Source organism: Gigantopelta aegis, chromosome 14 (assembly GCF_016097555.1).
Source record: "Gigantopelta aegis isolate Gae_Host chromosome 14, Gae_host_genome, whole genome shotgun sequence".
NCBI lineage: Eukaryota > Metazoa > Mollusca > Gastropoda > Neomphalida > Peltospiridae > Gigantopelta > Gigantopelta aegis.
In genome coordinates this window covers 27,383,405-27,403,081 of record NC_054712.1, presented here as the reverse complement: position 1 = coordinate 27,403,081, position 19,677 = coordinate 27,383,405, and the positions used below count along the sequence as shown (strand labels likewise).

The following is a 19,677-nucleotide window of genomic DNA, read 5'->3' as shown; positions in this document are numbered from 1 at the left end:
TAAATTTTGACATACCATGCTTTTTTTTAGTTTGTCTGAATACTGCATTTGGCAATAAATGGTTATTGGGTAAAACTAATTTTTTTAAACCAGCAGCAGCAGATAAGCTGCAGGAGCCAATTTTCAATGTTTTAAAATTATATTTTTATTGATTTTTAATAACACATCTCATCCCCATCCCCATCCCCTTCCATCCCATCTATCCGAAGCACAAAAAAAAAACAAGTAAAAATTCACTTACGTTCCATGATATGTTATGACATTCAAATCTGTCCACATTTCAAACTCTCGATGCCAGTTTGCGATGGTTGAAAGTGGTGCCACAATCAAATATGGGGCCTTAATTCCATACTCATACATTTGTATAAGGAATGTTATACTTTGTATGGTTTTACCAAGTCCCATCTCATCAGCCAGTATACAGTTCTGTCTGTAAAACAAAAAATAAAATACAGCAGTTAAAAACAGAGTATTAATGGTCACAAATATGCATAGTTTATGAACACGGTGTTATCACAAAATGCTATTAACTGCTGAATGGCTGTTTTGATTTTAATTATAAACAAATTAAAATGAAATATTTAGATTTTTCCCCCCGTTAAACAGTTAACACATTAAACAAAATTTCATGACCTTCACAAATTTGCTAGGATAAAGCAAGTAACATATTGCTGATAATACTAGTCATTTGGGGAGTTAGAACCAAAAGTATACATCTACAAGAAAAACAGCCTACCTATTATACCAGCAGAATGTCAGCCAGTTTACTCCTTCTTGCTGGTATTCACGCAGCTGGTTACCTCCCTTGTATACAGGTGCTTCATCCAGTTTCTTCCACTCACTCGGTTTTGGTCGAGGTAGAATCTAATCAAAGTAAGAAAAAACTTTAGTTTATATGCAACAGGCAAACACTGAACATAAATGATACATTTTTGGGAGATGAGACCATGTTTACCCAACCAGAAATTAAAATGACGGTTGATAATAAAAGATTCTGCTGAATTAAATAGCTTGCCTACTCATACTCTACTGTTCTGTGTAGCTCATTGTTCAGCTCAATGCATGTTAAGAAATAAATTAAATAAATTGTTCATTTCATACATTATAAATAACAAAAATCCTAAAAAATAAAGCATGATTTTGGTAAAAATGTGATATTATCAGGTTTTCATCAAAGAATAGGAACAGGAACAGTTTTCGTGTAGAACTAAAATCCAGAATTCCAGAAACATTTGCAGGATATTAACTTCTTTGGAAGTCCAGACATAGTAATTAGCTTTTGGACATTACGTTGGATTCCTTTTATCAGCTAATGTTTACCATCAAATGTTCCAAATTCATTCAAGGTTACTTTAGCCAATTTTGAGAAGTGTTAACATAGCCACCACCTACTTAGCATAAGTAACCACTTCCTTAAAACTATAATAAACTTTCCCATATATTATTTTATGGTGTTCCATGTATTTTATGTAAAAACAGTAGTCAGGGCTCACAACCTGTCCATTGCCAATTAGTCAAATGCTAATTTTCATACAAAGTGGTTAAAACATTTAGTGTTTGGCTATAACATGTTCTTTAAATTAGCCACTTTCGAATAACCTGCAATAAAAATTATACTCTACATATCTGAACATTAGCTCAAACAAAATTAGTTCCACTGAGACCTGGTTAGTCAAAATTATATATTACACAGAATGTTACAAATTTAACTTTGTAAAATAATAAATTTGTTATCATTTTGCAATAAACTAACAAACTTTTCTTGGTATTAAATCCAAAGTTGACCCCAAAATTTGGCTTTGTAAGATAGTAAAGTTATTAATATTTTATAACACACTGACACAATTTTTTTCTTGGTATTAAATCAAAGCTTGCCAACAGACCTCTGTTTATTTTAACTAGTAAGTTTATTATTACTGCCATGTTTAACACACCTCTCTTTCCTCTTCCGGTGGGGGAATACGCCACTGGTTGAAAAGTTCAACCTTCTTGGGGTCAACATCTTGCAGCAGTTCCCAAGTGCTCTCTTCATATGACAAGCCGCGCCACTTAACGAGGTAGTGAATGATTTTGTTCTCAGTCATGGGGTCCACTGTAATAGATTCCTCCAATACTCTGTCTACTTCAACATAATCAGGGTTAAAGTATTCCTCGTCTTCAGGCTAAAAAATAATTGATTTTATTATCCACATTATCATGTGACAAACAAATGAAGTAATTTTGGGAAGCGACATCGTAACATAATGTGGCTTCCCCATTCTTAGCTCTGTGTAATTGCTTACCAAACGGTCATTTCATCCTCTCCTAGTTACGTTTGAAATTTTTTGATATATTGATATATACAGTCCTTGTTATTCATAAAAAAAATTTAATATTATAGATAATATCGATAATAATTTTTTTATTACACTCTCGTGTTAATCATACTGATTTAACGAAACTTGTGTCAGGATTCATGTATATTCCCTCACTGACATTTGTTTAGTAAAATTAGTATAACACACAATCTCATATTATAATCTCTATATAAAAACCAATCAAAATGTTTAACAATGTACACTAAACTCACTGCGACAGATTTAACTTGTTAAATCAATACAACAATATTATAAAACAAAACTTAAAAGCACAGAGTAGGTGATCATTAAGGTATCATGGAGTAATCAATAGTTTTGCATATTAATAGTTGCACACCTGTCATTTTTTTAAAATCTAGCAACAACACACGAACCCAGGACATCACATTTATCAATAGTTGAAGAAATAACACTTCCATGTTGATTATCAAATGTTTTCTCACCATATTTAACAAGTTAATCAAGTTGTGTCGCTTCACTTTGAATCTCTTTATTTTGCCTTGAATCCTCTTATCACATTTCTCTAGTTCAGCCATTGTCTTCCACTCGCAGTGAAGGAATGAACTGGAAAACACACATATGATGTTACAACGAAAAGGAAACGAATGTTTTCAAAGTTTTAGTGACACCTGAAAAGTGTTCCTTGTTCTTTGATGAAAAGCTCACAGAAACTGGCTAGTTTTCAACACCTTGCTATTACTACTCAGTAATGGAATTAACCATATGAACTCTCTAAATGTCCCTATTAAAATATGTCCGACATCCAATAGCCATGATCTTCTGTCGCCAAATTCACAGGACGGGACGTAGCCAGTGGTAAAGCACTCGCGCGATGCGCGGTCGGTCTGGGATTGATCCCCGTCGGTGGGCCCATTGGGCTATTTCTCGTTCCAGCCAGTGGACCATGACTGGCATATCAAAGGCCGTGGTATGTACTACCCTGTCTGTTGGATGGTGCACATAAAATATCCCTTGCTGCTAATTGAAAAGAGTAGCCCATGAAGTGGCGACAGCAGGTTTCCTCTCTCAATATCTGTGCCATGCTCAACCATATGTCTGACACTATATAACCGTAAATAAAATGTATTTATTTTACACTGAAAATTAATTATGAAATATGGATCACAATAAAGACTAAAGACAAAAGAATATTAATATATATCTTGAATGTTTTTAGTTGAATATTTTAGTAGCCTAGTTTTTCACATAAACTAGAATTTACCACTAAAAATATGTTATACTTAAAACAGTACAAGTATTACCAGTGTTCAAGATTAACGGTATCCCAATATCCCAGGGATACCAGAATTTAATTTTGGATACCAGACTTCAAGAACCCAGTATCCCACCGGGATGCCATATAATGTTGTTTGGTGTTTTTCAATCCTGCGTTTTTAGTTTTCACTAAAACAATGTTAAGTCCTCATTTACTGGTAAGTTAAGTAAAAGTATTTTCGAGCTCGTAGCTAGTCTAATGCTATGCCTTAACAATATACCCCCCCCCCCCCCCCCCCCCCCAACTTGTACCCAGTCTAATGCTACACTGGAGCAATAGCGGCGTAGCAACAGACTGGGAATGTTTTCTCACTTCAAATTTTATTTGAGGTAATGATTCCACATCTGCAGAAAATTGATACAGGTAGGTTTATCATCAGTAATGTCAGAAACACTTATAGATTACTGTTAACTATTAATTTATGTCAATATTATTCAAAAATAGATGCAGCAAATCTTTTAGCTGATTATTACAAATTCCGCATAATTCAATTGCGGCGTAGCAATAGACTGGGAACGAGAACATTGTCATCCAAATTTGTTATGATGTTATTTATGAATTTCATTTAAGTGGGATACTAAATTTTCAGGTGGGATACCAGATTTTTAAATGTTAGTATCCAACTGGATACTGTCCAGAATTTTTAATCTCGAACACCGATTACATGTCAAAATATACTTGAATAACTTTCTTTGTCCATCTTCTATATTGATGTAATTTCCTTCATGTAATAGATGCCAAATGTACGACTGCTAACCGTAATTGGCAAGTGACAATATTTTGTCAATAGGCTTCTGGTGTGATATAAATATTCTGTAAATGTGTTTCCACTGCATGGGAATTAATCCTATATCCATTCTGCATCTTGTAAGCACTCTTAAACTAAGCTACACTCAGCTTCGTTCACAAATAGCACATTTGACTTCATCCTAATTTTATTCAAATGCAGAATTAGCAGTTATTGGGGAATAAGTAAGTGGTAATATCAACAATAAACCGGAGGGGACTATAGCTTTCATCTCTGTCCGTCCATCTTCCATATGTTTTCCGGATGTTTTTTGCAGAAGGCTTGAGATATAGAGCTGATATTTTGTGTAAAGTTTCATCATGTACTGTTACAGATCAAGTTTGACTTTTATGATGATGTACTGCTTTAGCAGTACTCTCAAAATGCTTGTAAAAAGTTTGTTTTATTTAACGACGCCAATAGAGCACATTGATTTTTTATCTTATCATCGGCTATTGGACATTCTGACACTGTTTTTTAGAGGAAACCCGCTGTCGCCACATAGGCTACTCTTTTTACGACAGGCAGCAAGGGATCTTTTATTTGCGCTTCCCACAGGCAGGATAGCACAAACCATGGCCTTTGTTGAACCAGTTATGGAACACTGGTCGGTGTAAGTGGTTTACACCTACCCATTGAGCCTTGCAGAGCACTCACTCAGGGTTTGGAGTCGGTATCTGGATTAAAAATCCCATGTCTCGACTGGGATCCAAGCCCAGTACCTACCAGCCTGTAGACCGATGGCCTAACCACGACGCCACCGAGGCTGGTAAAATACTTGTAAATAAGTGGTAATATCAACAGCAATTGCATGGAATTAAGTATTTTCCAAACATAAACTGATTTGGTTAATCAAGAAATAATTTGCAATGCATCATTAAGGATTAATCTACTTCTTAAAAACAAAAACTTCAGCCCCAAGAAAAACCTGCAGCACACAAAGGCATTTGTATGAGCCATTGGGGTACCTGCCTGAGCGTTCAAAGAATGAAGAAATTGTTTTAATAATAATAAATTTAATAAATAACAATTTAAGGTTAAGCTAAATGCAAAAGTTGATCCCATTGCCACCACCGCTTTAAAAAAATTAATACCCATAACTCACTTTTTGACTTAACCTTCTGACTACTGCAGGTGAGATATATCGCCCGATGTCACGTCAGTCGATATACTATACACTGTATACAGTGCATTCCCCAATTCATATTTCCCGCCGTTTTGCACACGACACTCACCGGAAACGGAAATATAATTAAAGAAAAAAGATTTTTTTTCAAAATGGTGGTTTTTGTTTAGATTTTTTCAATTGAAAATACCTTGAAGGTTTTCGGCAAGTATTTTCGCTTGATAACAATGGCAGCACGTCGCGGTAATTTTCAGGGATCGATAGCTGATTGTAACAGCTAATTTGATAATAAATTTGATCGTTTTACCAACAACGAAAATTACCAAATATTGCAATATGAATCGTAGTTCGGGTTTAAAAAAAAATTCTGGTCAGAAAACCACTTATCGGGAATAATGGACATAAATACTGGACAGCTGGCCACAAATGCCCGTAAGTAAACGCAACTTTTTCAATTTTTTGTCTAATTTTAATCACCATTAGCCAATCTAAAATAATAAAAATTACAAAAAAAAGACACGAAAATAATACTTACCGATTCATATATGAACTTTATTTCATGTATTTATTAAACATTTAAGTGAATATATGTGAGTAAAAATTATAAACTTGTACCCACTCAACGTGGTTTTTGATAGTCTAAAGGTTAAGGCAAGATCACAATAAAATATTTTCAGACAGACTCACTAGTTCTTGTACTTGACAATGAACTCTTCTTCCTCTTCTGGGGCATCGGGGTTTTCTTCAAGTTCCTAAAAATTCAATTCCTTTTATTCAAATGGAAACACATTATAAAAATGTTCTTAAAAATGCTTAAACAAAGCTGGAGGAGGAAAATACAACAGGAAATAAATCCATGCTCTCTCCTAAACAAATGGCTGTACATAATGTACTTCCTTGTGAAAGAAAGCAGTCAGTACTTGGATGCATAAAACAGACCTTACCAGCTTTACAGCCAACAGCTTAACCACTATGTCACTGAGACCAGTTTAAACCAATAAAATATTTACAGATATACATGCTAAATTAGGAAATGAATTTGTATTATTTTTTTCTTTCGGATTCTGCCCGAATCTTAATTTTTTTTTTAGATTTTGTGTCATAATCTGGGATTCGTGAAAGCATGGAATGTTCTAAATTCGGTCAGTAAATGTTAAAAAAAAAATCAATGATGTATATCTTCAAGTACCCTTTATAGACAAGTACTTAGTAAACAGCGATCATTAAAGCCTGTGTTGGCAAATACTATTAAAGTAAAATTTTGGTTTCTCCACTCACCTCCTTATCTCTCTTCCTCATTCTAACACCAAGTATTTTCTCCACCACAACAGCATCCTCATCAGAGTTGTCCTGATAAAGAAAACACCTATATAAACCGCAGATATAAACAGTACATTAAAGGCAGGGTAGCACAACTGCTGTCCTGCTAAGTAGAATAAAATAGTATTATTATTTTTTTTATTTATCACCAGAAGCAATGGGGGACAGTTAACACCTAACATATAAATTTAATGTTGTTCGCATCCAACTTCAAGTTGCAAAATTTATACACATGCATAATTTTCTAGACTAGCATAATTTACATGTATTGTGTATATGCTGAAAACCCCCCTAAAAAACACCTTTATTCAACCAGCTACATGTCATCATATTTCACTGGTTATCAGTATTTTGGTATAAAAGTGAATTACAGTTATATATCTATAAAAGGAGCTGCCCTTTTAAAACCAATGTTAGCTTTTTGAAATGTCTGCAAAAAAGCTTATGGAAATGAGTTTCAGAATACACCGATGTATCAGTGTATCACGATACTACTGCTGATGATATGATACATGATACCCTTGCTTGTGTATCGATTCATATTTTAATTTTGTTGTGAAGAACCTTCAAGAAAGAACAGTGAAGTAGATGGAGAATATGTGCCTTGTCTATGATGCGGTCTTTCCACATTAAAACTGTTTAATCTGTTTCACTTTTATCATGTTTATTTCTTATTTAAAAATTATTTCACCCAAGCTTCAATTTCTTGATAAAACATTGTGAATCCAATATCATGATAAATAGTGTATCACGGGTTATGTATCGTGATGTGTATTGTATCGTGAGGTAGGTGTATCGTGACACCCATACTGTCAACTGAAGAGAAACATACCAATGTAATCCGTGCAAATCTGTCTGTAGTAGGTTATCTGCCATATGTGACACTGCATTTAAAAAGTAGTCACTTATCGAAGTATTAACAGTAAACAAAATTGAAAATATTCAGAAAACCTGGAAGTAGAGCTATTTTGTTCACTGTATGTATGTAAAAACAGTTTACGAAACTACAAAACAGTAGTATTGGAGAAATCCTTGATACAAATAAAGCCACACCGTTTTCATAGTTAGAGGTCCATCCATGCCTTCTATATCAACGTTAGTATTCTCGTCATCCGACAAGTTAATATCCACATCATCCAAGTACTTCTTCCTATTGGTGTTTCTGGATGAACGACGCTTCTGTAAAATCGTAAAGATGAATTTGTCGAAAAAATTTCATACTTAAATTGTCAAAAGACCAATTTGAAAAGTAAATAAACTTAAACTTGGCTATAGATTTTTCGACTAATTTAGTCAAATAGCATATTTTCTGATTAAACAATATGTGATATTTTTAAAGTTTACAGTGCACACATTTGATTAAACAATATTTTAAACCACTTTTAAATAATAGGCAGGGTTTTTCAGTTTTTTGGAATTTTCAATGACATAAAGTAGCAAAAATGAAATATATTCCAGCAGCTTTTGTTAAATATAACTTGTTGCTTGTAGGTCTATAATTATTCAGGGTTACTTTTTGTACCCAATTTTATTATTTATTATGATGATAATCAGCTGCTTGAAATGTATTTTCATCACAAGATTCATCGTGAAGTCTTCTTTGAACCTACCAGAGACTCATCTTCTTCCTTGGGAGAGCTAGGAGGAGATATATCGAGATCCGAACAGTCGGATGATAATCCTCGTTTAGACTTTTTCTTCTTTTTCAGAAAGGTAGGTGGCGGTCTGAAAATATTAACTGTATTGTAGATCTACAAAACATACATGCAGTAGACACTGAAGGGACCAAACCTACGTAAACGTAACAGTTGGTGGTGGAAGTAGATATCTTGAGCTCATGCAGTAACAGAGGTTTGTGTATATATGGATAACATATAACTTTTCAAAGATAACTTGTGGAAAATGAAAAAAAAAACTCCATAATAATAGTAGTTAATTAATGATGTAGAATAAAGGCTTTATCCTGTGAAGGAAAGAAGTGTTAAAATCTTCCAGACTAATGGAATTCCATATTCTTACCTTTAAAGAATATGTCATTAACAAGTTATTTTACTTAAGTTGTGATAATTAAAAGTAATGCTCATACCCCAGGCAAGTAGAAATCGCTGGTGATTACAATTTATATGATGCTAGTTTTCCTGACTAGTTGATATATTCCAATATTGATTTAAATTTTTACTTATTTCATTATTTTTAAGGTTGGCAGATCCGTAATACATGTAATTAAAAACGTTTGAGATTTGTCTTCTCAGAATAGGCTATAAATGTTGTTCATCTTTCAGACAAATAGTTCTAACCAATAATGGGGACATGGAGCACTAATGGGGTTTTTAAAGGAGGATTACAACTTTTCTAGGCTACTATTCCCCCAAGGCGAATGGAAATATTTCTTAACCTCTACTCCTGTCAAAAATCGACAGTTAACACCTAACATATTGATTGGTGTACACAGATCTAAAAACGAGAAAAACTGTATTTGTTTCATTAAGTTATCAAATGGTTGAAGCTTTCCATCAGCGACTAATTTAACATCGACCGAGTGTGCACTTACTTCTTTTTCTTTGGTGTTTTTGGCTTTGGTGTTTTGGGTTTCTTTTCTTTCTTGATATCTTCCTTCTTTTCTTTCTTCTCACCAGCCTCTGCGTCTAATACTGTTAGCAAAGAAGGAACCGTGGAACCCACATCAATGACCAATCCGTCCACCGACAACAACCCTTCAGTACCAGCTGCTGGGTCCAATTCGGCAACTGTGACCGCAACCACAACCGCTTCTTCTTTCTTCTTCTTCTTCCGCACCCGTGGACTTTTCTCTTTCTTCTCCGGCTTTTCCCCCTTCGGTTTTGGCTCTCTCTTTTTACGCGGTTTCTTTGGCGATTTCTTTGTCGTGTCTGATGAATTGAGAATTGTTTCTGTCACAAGACCAGGGACAGTTGATGGAATTGGCACAGGCGAAAATGATCCTGCTGTGACCTGTGTGTTACTAGTGACCTGAACCTGACCAATAGGGTCGACCACAGCAAGCTGAGGCTGACTTTGAGCTTTGGTTTCATCGACTAAAATCTCCTGACCACAGTTCTCCTTGTCGTTATCGGCAAATGATGTCAGGGTATCAAGGGTGGGTGGACTCAGAGGAATGGGGTCCTCCAGGGACGGTTCTAGTGATTCGGACATGTTTAGCGGAGGTACCACAGATGAGGTCAGAGGGGGTGACTGGACAAAGGAATCCAGTTCCATTGTTAGAGGTTGTGAGGTAGATGGTTGAAAAGACTGTTCTGACTGATTGTTAGGTGTTGAAGGCTAAAATGAAGAAAAGAAAAAACAGTTATTATTGATATGTACAAATTCAGGTTTATCTTTAGTCAGAGAATGCAATGTAGATTGATCAACTGCTTACAAGTACATGTATATTAAATTTTGGATTCAAGATGCATAATTTTTAATGGGATGAGAATGGGTCCACCAAGGGAGTTCAATCATACAACCACAGCACTTCATGCAAGCACTCGACTTAATGCACTAAATTGAAAAATTATAGCTTTAACCACACAAATTCATTACTAGCATTGTGATAATTTAAAAAAGAAGTTTTAATGTTGACCACAAAAGTTTTGTATTAAATCAGTGTAAATAGTTACATATATGCAAATTTCTGTCATATTGAAGTGCAAAAAAAATCAACTTTCTTGTAACTATCGCAGAATACAAAAAAAAATTATGCAAAAATTAAAACATACTCATATATGAAAGAGAATCACATCTTGCTCCAAAATGCTGGCACTTTTGAATTCAGTAAAAATGAACTCACTTTATCCTTGAGCGAGCAAACTCAAAACAACTATTACCTGCATAAATGGTTGCTGGACTCTCTGCGGTGAGGATGTAGCTATCATTTGGGGCGTCCTCGGTGGTGTTGGCGACATGACTGCTGATTGAGATGACTGAGAGAGTGGTTGTTGTTGTTGCTGCTCCACCACCTGAATGACTAGCATCTGCTTCTGTTGTGGAAGAACCTGCTGCAGTGGCATGCGTGGCCGCTGTCCCATAATGATGCGTCCCGGCTGTCCCGATTGTGCCATACCCATTGGCTGCTGTTGCCTCTGCTGCTGCTGCTGCTGCTGCATCTGGAGAATCTTCTGCTGCTGCTGTGCTTTGAGTATCCTCACCCTCTCCTGCAGGTCGAGCATCTGCTGCTGAATCTCCTGGGTCTGAGACATGCTGTACAGCTGCTGAATCTGTTGCTGCAGGTGCTGGATCTCAATGTTCATGTTCTGCTGATTGGGCAGTCCTTTCATAATGTTTTGACTAGGGCTTACGGGTCCAAGAGAATGATTGGGATTGGGTATATTCACTGATATACCCATCCCTGATTGCACGGAACTTGGCACCTCGCTTGAGGAAATCACAGTGGTAGCTTGGAAGCTACTGTTGCTATAAACCGGAGCCTTCTGACCAAGGTTTACGTTCGACCCGGGCGAGGTCTGCATCACACTTTGAAAAGGGTTTGTATTGGAGATACTTCCCATCTGAGGAACGAGCTGTTCTAATTGTTGTAGGCTCGATTGACCAAATGTGCCTTGAGTGTTGTTAGAATGGTTCACAGCCAGCTGAGTCGGAGGAGTGGGCACTGGTCGTGGGGAAGGCGTAGTGGCTCGTTGTTGAGGTATACCAGAGAAGTTGGGCCTGTAAGTAACCGGCATGTTTGCTGAAGTCTGATTTGGGAAGTGTGTCAGAGAGGAAGTGTCGTTAATGTTCGGTGAAATTTTCTGAGAGGTCTGCTGATTTGGAGCTGGGTAGGAGTAATGCTGAAGCTTGCTTGTCTGTGCTGACGATACCGAATTCATCTGTCCCCTCTGAGCCATGTAGTCACTTGGATACTGCTGGGCCACACCAAACCCAGACATCCCCATTGAAACTTGCGACTCTGCAGGACCTTGTTGAAAAACCTGAGACGGTTTTCCAGGACCCTGCTGCATTTGGCCCATCATATTTCCAGAAACAGGACTAGATGATGGTGCCATAGGAACATGACTTCCTGCAGGTGGAGATCCCATGTATGGACTAGTCTGTCCCGTGGGCTGTCCTGTATCAGGATAGTGGGCAAGACGTTGAACAGGAGGACATGAGTTGGACATAGAGTAGTCGTGCTGAGGAACGTACGACATCTGACCTGTACTGCTGTTCATCTGCTGCTGCTGAGAAACGTACTGAAGATGGGTTGGACTCATTTGTGTCTGATTCCACCCAGAATTCTGCATGGCTCCCATTTGTTGTGGTTTTGGCATACGAGGACCAGGAGACATTCCGTAATTCTGATAACCACCATGACGTGGCTGCATCATATGTTGAGCAGACGGTGGACTTATAAACTGTTGTTGCTGCTGCTGTTTTTGTTGCTGCTGCATCATGTTGGAGCCCGCTTCACCAGACATCATCTGATCATTGATATGGTGTAGTTTCGGTACAGATGAATACTGATTATATTCATCCGCTTGGTACTGCTGATTTGCTATCACAGTGTTCTGAGATCCAATAGTTCTAAAAGATTCCTGAGAAAAGCTTTGCATCTGGCCGTAAGACGTCTGTCCAGGAGGCTGCTGTTGTTGTCCCATCATCATGGCTTCTGGCTGTTGTTGTGTCACTTGCTGTTGCATCGCTGGGCTCATGATGCCGTTGCCCATCCTCGACATCACCTCAGAACCCATTGCCGTACTCCCCGGGCCAGTCAGTTCCTCCAAGAAACTCGTGTCTGACTCAAATAAGCTCATTGTTTGCTCATTAGATATCAAACGAGCACTCCCAATAGAGGCTCCTGCCAATGTCAATCTTGATAGGCAACTTCCTCAGTTGTTGTCCATAGTCTACATAGTACAAGACTGGACCAGTAGATAGCTCCACCAGTTCCTGTGACAAACAAACAAAACCTTCCATCAGTATATGTTATTTTAGTGTTAGATTTTAACTTTGGACAAGACAACTTCAAAAGAATGGTTAAATATTCAGTGAAATAAACCTAGGGTTTCAAAAATACATGTTCTCAAATAATGCCAAGATAGAAAAATGGGTTATTTTATTGTTTTCTCATTTTCAATACAAAAAGACCAACTTCACAACCCAAAAAACAAAACCAAGTTACTGCTATTGTTTTGCACTCATACCTTTGCGATCACTTGTTTTGGACTTACAAAACATAAACCATGGTCATATTTAATGTGCTTTTGTGTATTTAATACTGTATTTGGCTGTACATTTTCATACAAAATCCACTACACTGCAAACTATTTCCTGTCAACCAAGAAAAGAATCTAAAACATAAACAACAAATTGGTCTTGCTATTGCTTACTTTGAATTCAAAAGAAATATAAAAATCTAAATAATAATAATAATTAAACTTGCATATCATGGTTCAAAAAGATATATTATTTAAGCCCTTTCAGCTCAATCATATGAACTTGTGTTAGAATTATGCATACGTACAGTAGCTACAGAAAAATCTCTCTCATGGAACAGTCCATGCATTGACGAAAATGTTTTGGTTTTAAATTAGGTTTCTAAGTTGTTGCTAGGTTGCAAGTTCTTTAGCGATTTTTATTTTGTTAACAGGAAATAAAAGGTTAACTGATTTTAATACTTATAGTCTACATCCATGTTCTAATTTCAAATTAGATTTTTAAAAAACTCTTTTGAAGAGGTTGAAATATAGAAAGTTTTATCAAAGTTTTTTAATTGATATTTTGAAATTAAACAATTCCAACACATTTTCAATACAATTCCAAAAAAAAGAGTTAAAAGCCTTTTAAAAATATATTAACAACTGGATGTAACACGTGCTTCACAGAGGAAAGTTTAGATGGGCTGTGGTGGCCTTACACTGGCCTTTTCCCCCAAATGAGGATGTATTTATGGAATTCATTTTTGTACGCAATATTTAACATAATATTATGTCGATTGGACCCGAAAAGATCCTTGTAAAGTGCGGTATCTATCGGGTAGGTACAAAGAATCAAAAGAGAAGAAGCGATCAGAATAATCAAAAACTGTTAAAAAGGTTTTGCATATTTTAAAATTATTTTTAATATAAATTTCCTATACAGACATACTATTAAACATGACTGATGAGTATTTATGTCACTTTTAATCTTGTTATTCATATCACTATTCTTATTTTCTCCCATTCCTGGCTATGCAAAAGACTCATTCCATGACGTCAGCCCATATGGAATAAATCTGTCTTGTATAGTCTATGAAGCCATCGAGTTTAACTGGGGAGTTACGTTGTTGGCAATATATGACATTATATTAATGTGAATTGATTAGTTTTAGATTAATATTTTGTTATTAAAACCTTCATTATAAAAGCTGTCTTGTTAATTTGTAGTGTTAAATTATATTTAACATGAAACAGACGCGGAAAACAGGATAGTGTAGTTTATTTATGATAAAATGGTCAAATATTTTTTTTTTGTTTGTTTGTGTAAAATTATGATTTATTTATCAAATGGATGGGAGAAAAAGACTTCCATCATATAAAGTACAACCTCAGTGGTGGAAATTTTGACCCTAGCAGTTGGCAAACCTCGTTCTGGGATGAAATTTCCACCACCTCTGTTGTACTTTTTCTATCCTACATGAACACACATGATGGCGTCTATTACTATTAGTACCGACACTTGTTATGTGCATCTTATAGTTATATACCTAGTTACTGAGTAGATCTACATTAGGATGTATACTGCTGTGTTGTGTCTGCATCTAAAGAATGAATATATAGGAATTAAAAATGAAACTATATTTAATGTTTATGTGCCAATATATATTTAAATAAAACATGAAAATCATTAATAAAAGAAAAAAAGATTTTTTTTTTTTTATTTAACGACGCACTCAACACATTTTATTTACAGTTATATGGCGTCAAACATGGTTAAGGACCACACAGATTGAGAGAGAAAACCCGCTGTTGCCACTTCATGGGCTACTCTTTCGATTAGCAGCAAAGGATCTTTTATATGCACTATCAGACAGCACAACGTGAATGTAGGGTTTGGAACAATGTGTGGAAAATTAGGACCTCTGATATGTAGTTTAGATCGAGCATTATAAAATTAAAATGTACTAGAATTATGAGCTCGGCCTCAGCTAAATAGAAGATGAGATGATCGTACTTACATGTCTTTTTAAAAATGTCTTGCGATTTTTAGTTAATTTTAAGCAGGTGAATGTTTATTTAACTTGCAAGATTTAAAAAAAAGAAAGACTTCTTTTCACTTTTTACAGGCCACTATTTCAAGCTCTGTAGATATCTATAAACATATACAGGGCCCAGAAAGTGGAAATGTAACATAACATATTTACTTGAATCAAACTTTAATTTTACTTTATTCAAAGGCATTTATTGACTGTACATGTATTTTATAATTTATATTTAAATGACAGGATATCCAGAAAATGGAAAGTATCATTCTAATTACGAATATTATGCTTTTAAATGTATATAGTTGACAAAAAGAAAGCAACCGTTTTATAGTGTTAATACTGTCTTTACAAGGAAATCTAATTTGAGTAAAATTCTTAAAATGGCCAAAAAAGAAAATACTGGTATTTTAAACATTTTCATGTATGTTACCATAACCTCAGATAGATGAGGAATTTTATTATTACTAATATTAGGCACAATATCTTTCACTTACCGTAATACAATCTAGATGTTTGACGGTCACTCTATATAATTGTAATTGGCCTGTGTTCCTCTGACCTGGTGTAATTCTCTTTGTCATTAACAAAAGAAGTTTGTTTTATTTAACGACGCCACTAGAGCACATTGATGTTTTATCTTATCATCGGCTATTGGACGTCAAACATATGGTCATTTTGACACTGTTTTTTTAGAGGAAACCCGCTGTCGCCATTACATGGGCTACTCTTTTACGACAGGCAGCAAGGGATCTTTTATTTGCGCTTCCCACAGGCAGGATAGCACAAACCATGGCCTTTGTTGAACCATTTATGGATCACTGGTCGGTGCAAGTGGTTTACACCTACCCATTGAGCCTTGCAGAGCACTCACTCAGGGTTTGGAGTCGGTATCTGGATTAAAAATCCCATGCCTCGACTGAGATCCGAACCCAGTACCTACCAGCCTGTAGACCGATGGCCTAACCACGACGCCACCGAGGCCGGTCTTTGTCATTAACAATGTCACTGTTCAAGAATTATATATTTTTTCAATTGCTGTCAAACATTTTAAACATTTACTATGTACCGTAATATGTACACAGTTTAGTGCTAGTTTAAATCTCCACTCATATACATGTATGTATACATGTTACCGATATTGAAACTAGTTATCATTTGAAATATTAGTATGAATGCTTAAAACAAATATACTGAATTATTATTTAACTTAGGCGTAGTAAAGAAAATAGTTTGGTTCCGGTTACCCAACCGTCCCTAGATTTTTGGTGCCGACCCTAAACTTTTTTTAACCTCCCCACCCCCCCCCCTTTTTTTTCCACCTATTTTATTTAATAATCCATTAATATCAATCCTAATTTTCGTCGACTCTAAAAACAACAACTGCAGAGAGATGCCACGAGATCTGTCAGTCCAAGATCTCGTTACCAGAAGACCCGGAACACTTCGCGCAATTTTACTTCAGTAGAGTTCCAAATGAAAAGCTTCCGAGAGCCATTCGGAACTCCTCGTACATTTCCACGAAATATAAGCGTAGCAGAATGTGACGAGGTGTTCCGATTCCTTGAATGTCATTTCATTTGAAATTGATTTAAATACATGTGTAATATTATTTAATTTGAATGAGCACATTTTTGACATTTTACTCTGTAAATGGAAGACGCCATTGACACCACATGCTCTTGGACGTATTCTCGTACTCATTCGGAACTTGTACATCCAATCTTGAAAATGTTACGCTAGTTTACTGTTAAAAAGCAGAATGATACAAATTTCCAGTCTATTTTGGTAGGGGAATTCCCTAAAACGTAATCGAACTTCTAGAAATACCGAGTTACGATTCAATGTTAAACAGAGTAAACATGAAAATAGCCAATTATGCTGAAAAGATTACTTAAATTAAATATTTAGACATCAACTCTATCAATATTTTGCATTTGTTTGACAAATAACCCCTGTATTTATTATTAAATATGATGATATCCATGGCATTTGAAATGAACTGGTAGTAACCAAAACCTTAAGAAATGACAACTCTTTTCACATTTAATAGCGTCTTCAGTGCTGTAGTTGTGAGGGGGTGTAACCATGTGGATCAGACCTTTAAAAGCAAAAATACAAACCTGTTTCACCTCTTTGTCAACAGTGCAAAGATACTGTGCAGTGTCCATATGGACGACCAAAAGGGAAACTGTTTTCCTGAAAATAGTTGTTTTCTTTTGATATCTCTGCTATGAGGATAGTTAGTATGGAGATCTTTTTGTTAACTTATTTTGTTAATTTTTATTGACATCTGCGTTGTGTTCATGATGTACATTTTGTTACTGCAATACTGGCAATGAAATAGGCCGGGAAGATCAGTGTTGTTGCTGTAGTTGTGAGGGTGTGTAACCATGTTGTGGATCAGACCTTTGATATTAAAACTTTTTTCCAATGAACAAATTATAGTGTTATTTTAGTGTTATCGTAGTTTATAACCATACCGTGTAGTATTAGTTTTGGGTGGTGTTTACATTAATACCGATTGTGGTTGCACTAGGTTTCGACATGTTTTTCTTTTTATAGAAAATAATTAATGATTCTCATTAGAGTATGTATTGTCAGTTGCACTGTAACACAAAGAAAGAGCTTTTAATATATTAATCTGCTATACTAAAAATTCAGGAAATATTAGCTCGAAAATGGGTGGAAAAAAAAAAGAAAAAAGAAGTTTTCCCTAACTACAGGAACCAAACAAATTTTTTTACTTGGCCTTATAAAATTATGCAACATATTTGCAAATCAAATTTAAAGTAAATAAATATTGTTTTTTAAATGTAAATTCAGAGCGTTAATTCCGTTACCGAACTGTGTAATTCCGTTATCGGCATTCACTGTTGTACAACAAAATTATGAAAAGATAATTTGTAATATAATTTCTATTTTGTTAATCACAAGTCATTAGGTCATCATTCCATCATGAAAATAAATAATTATTTCATCACACTTCACAGAGTTTGTTGATGCTTTGCGGTGCCCGTAAAAATGGTGTCCATTTTTACGTAATTCCGTTACCAAACTTTAATTAAGTACTCATCCACTACACCTTGCAGTAGGGAGTCTCACTTCTGCCCATAACAAGCACTAGTGCAGTACTAGTGTATTAATTACATAGTTACATCATTATAATTTTTCTTATGTGAACTAGCCAAGTTTAATGCCTGAAATATCTCTTCAACTCGTAATTCCGTTATCATGGAATTGCCCAAAAAGAAGAGAGATGAAGGCTTGGTGTATGGAATTTAATTTTATTTTGATGAAATTAGTGGGTGAGACTTACCTCGGGCAAGCATTTTAAGCTGAGTATACCGAAAATACAGCTCGATATCGGTATCAGTATTGTATCAGTACCGAATACCGTACCGATACTGGATATTGAGATAAATCACCCCAAAAATACTGACACCAAATCTGAAATTTCAATACTACCCAGCTCTATAGGTTGTTTGCAAAAAGGTAGGTGAATAAATCTGATGAAAGCAGTAACTTAGATATACAATTAGTATAACTGTATGCATTCAAATATTTACATCACTTGAATTCACAAATAGTTAAAAGATACGCAAATCACAGGACTCTGTAAAACGTCCGGTTTTGAGGGAATTCCGATTTAATGAGGGTCCGGTTTTGAGGGGCTTCACTGTATAAGTAATATAATTAAAAAAACTAAATTTAAACTATGTTGTAATATCGTTTTAATAATATCAATAGATACATACATATACATATTATTATATCTAAGATTTTTTTTTAATTGGCAGATGTTAACTTATGATCAATAATTTCCGTCGTCAACATATGTTGCATTAAGTGAATGATATCAGAGATATATAAATATATATATAAAATTACTGGTTACAACCTTAGCCTGGAGCTAATGGTAATAATACTAAACATCAGAATATACTACATGTGTGTTTGTGTATGTCTCAAGTAGCAATTTTATACTCTTTTTTTTTCACTTTCTGTATTTTTTTTTTTAATAAGAAAACAACATTTGTTAAGTATCGCGTCACAATTCTCTACACAGATTTCATAATTTTAAAGCATTAAACAGTAGATGCTATTGCTAATCAATTTTCAATTGACTAGAAATATCGCTAATCTAGATTTTGAAAACAAAGTGTTCCCTGTAGTTGTTTGGAAAGCTAAAAGAGGTATTCATAGAAATCAGGTGGGAAAACTTTACAAGTTTTACAGGTACAAATGTAAATGTTTTCTTACCAGTAGCCAATATTTTTACACATGGGTCTAAAGATTGTGGAACGAAATCCATATTCATAAAAAAAATTCCATTATCCATAACATAAAATATTGTTGGTTTCTGACCAAACGTAACAAAACGATCATACAAAAAAACATGAATTATCAAACTTAAAACTTTACTGTACATTCAATGACAATTATTTGCAGTGTTTCTGCCAGAAAGAAATTTTGGGGTATGGTGCTATGGAATTAAATGCAACCAGTCAAAAGGGGGTATGGGGGCTTCCCCCAGAAAGTAAATGGGTGAAGTTTAGGGTTAGAGCAGGGCATGCACTTGGGATTTTTTATGACTGGTCAATCGGGCCACTCACAGCA

General features: G+C 35.3%; 1 protein-coding gene across 3 annotated transcripts in view; it reads right to left on the bottom strand.

Annotated features, from left to right (window-relative positions):
* The window catches only part of LOC121389006 (chromodomain-helicase-DNA-binding protein 8-like), a 104,863-nt gene that overhangs the window by 78,279 nt on the left and 6,907 nt on the right, over positions 1-19,677 (bottom strand). For all 3 annotated transcript variants that reach the window (XM_041520596.1, XM_041520598.1, XM_041520597.1), the window contains exons 2-11: positions 10,709-12,767; positions 9,418-10,163; positions 8,477-8,591; positions 7,920-8,045; positions 6,825-6,896; positions 6,234-6,298; positions 2,801-2,921; positions 1,935-2,162; positions 737-864; positions 242-430 (exon numbers count right to left, since the gene is read on the bottom strand). In XM_041520596.1, coding sequence (XP_041376530.1) covers positions 242-430; positions 737-864; positions 1,935-2,162; positions 2,801-2,921; positions 6,234-6,298; positions 6,825-6,896; positions 7,920-8,045; positions 8,477-8,591; positions 9,418-10,163; positions 10,709-12,631 — 3,713 coding nt within the window. In that variant the 5' untranslated portion in view covers positions 12,632-12,767. The remainder of the gene's footprint in view (positions 1-241; positions 431-736; positions 865-1,934; positions 2,163-2,800; positions 2,922-6,233; positions 6,299-6,824; positions 6,897-7,919; positions 8,046-8,476; positions 8,592-9,417; positions 10,164-10,708; positions 12,768-19,677) is intronic.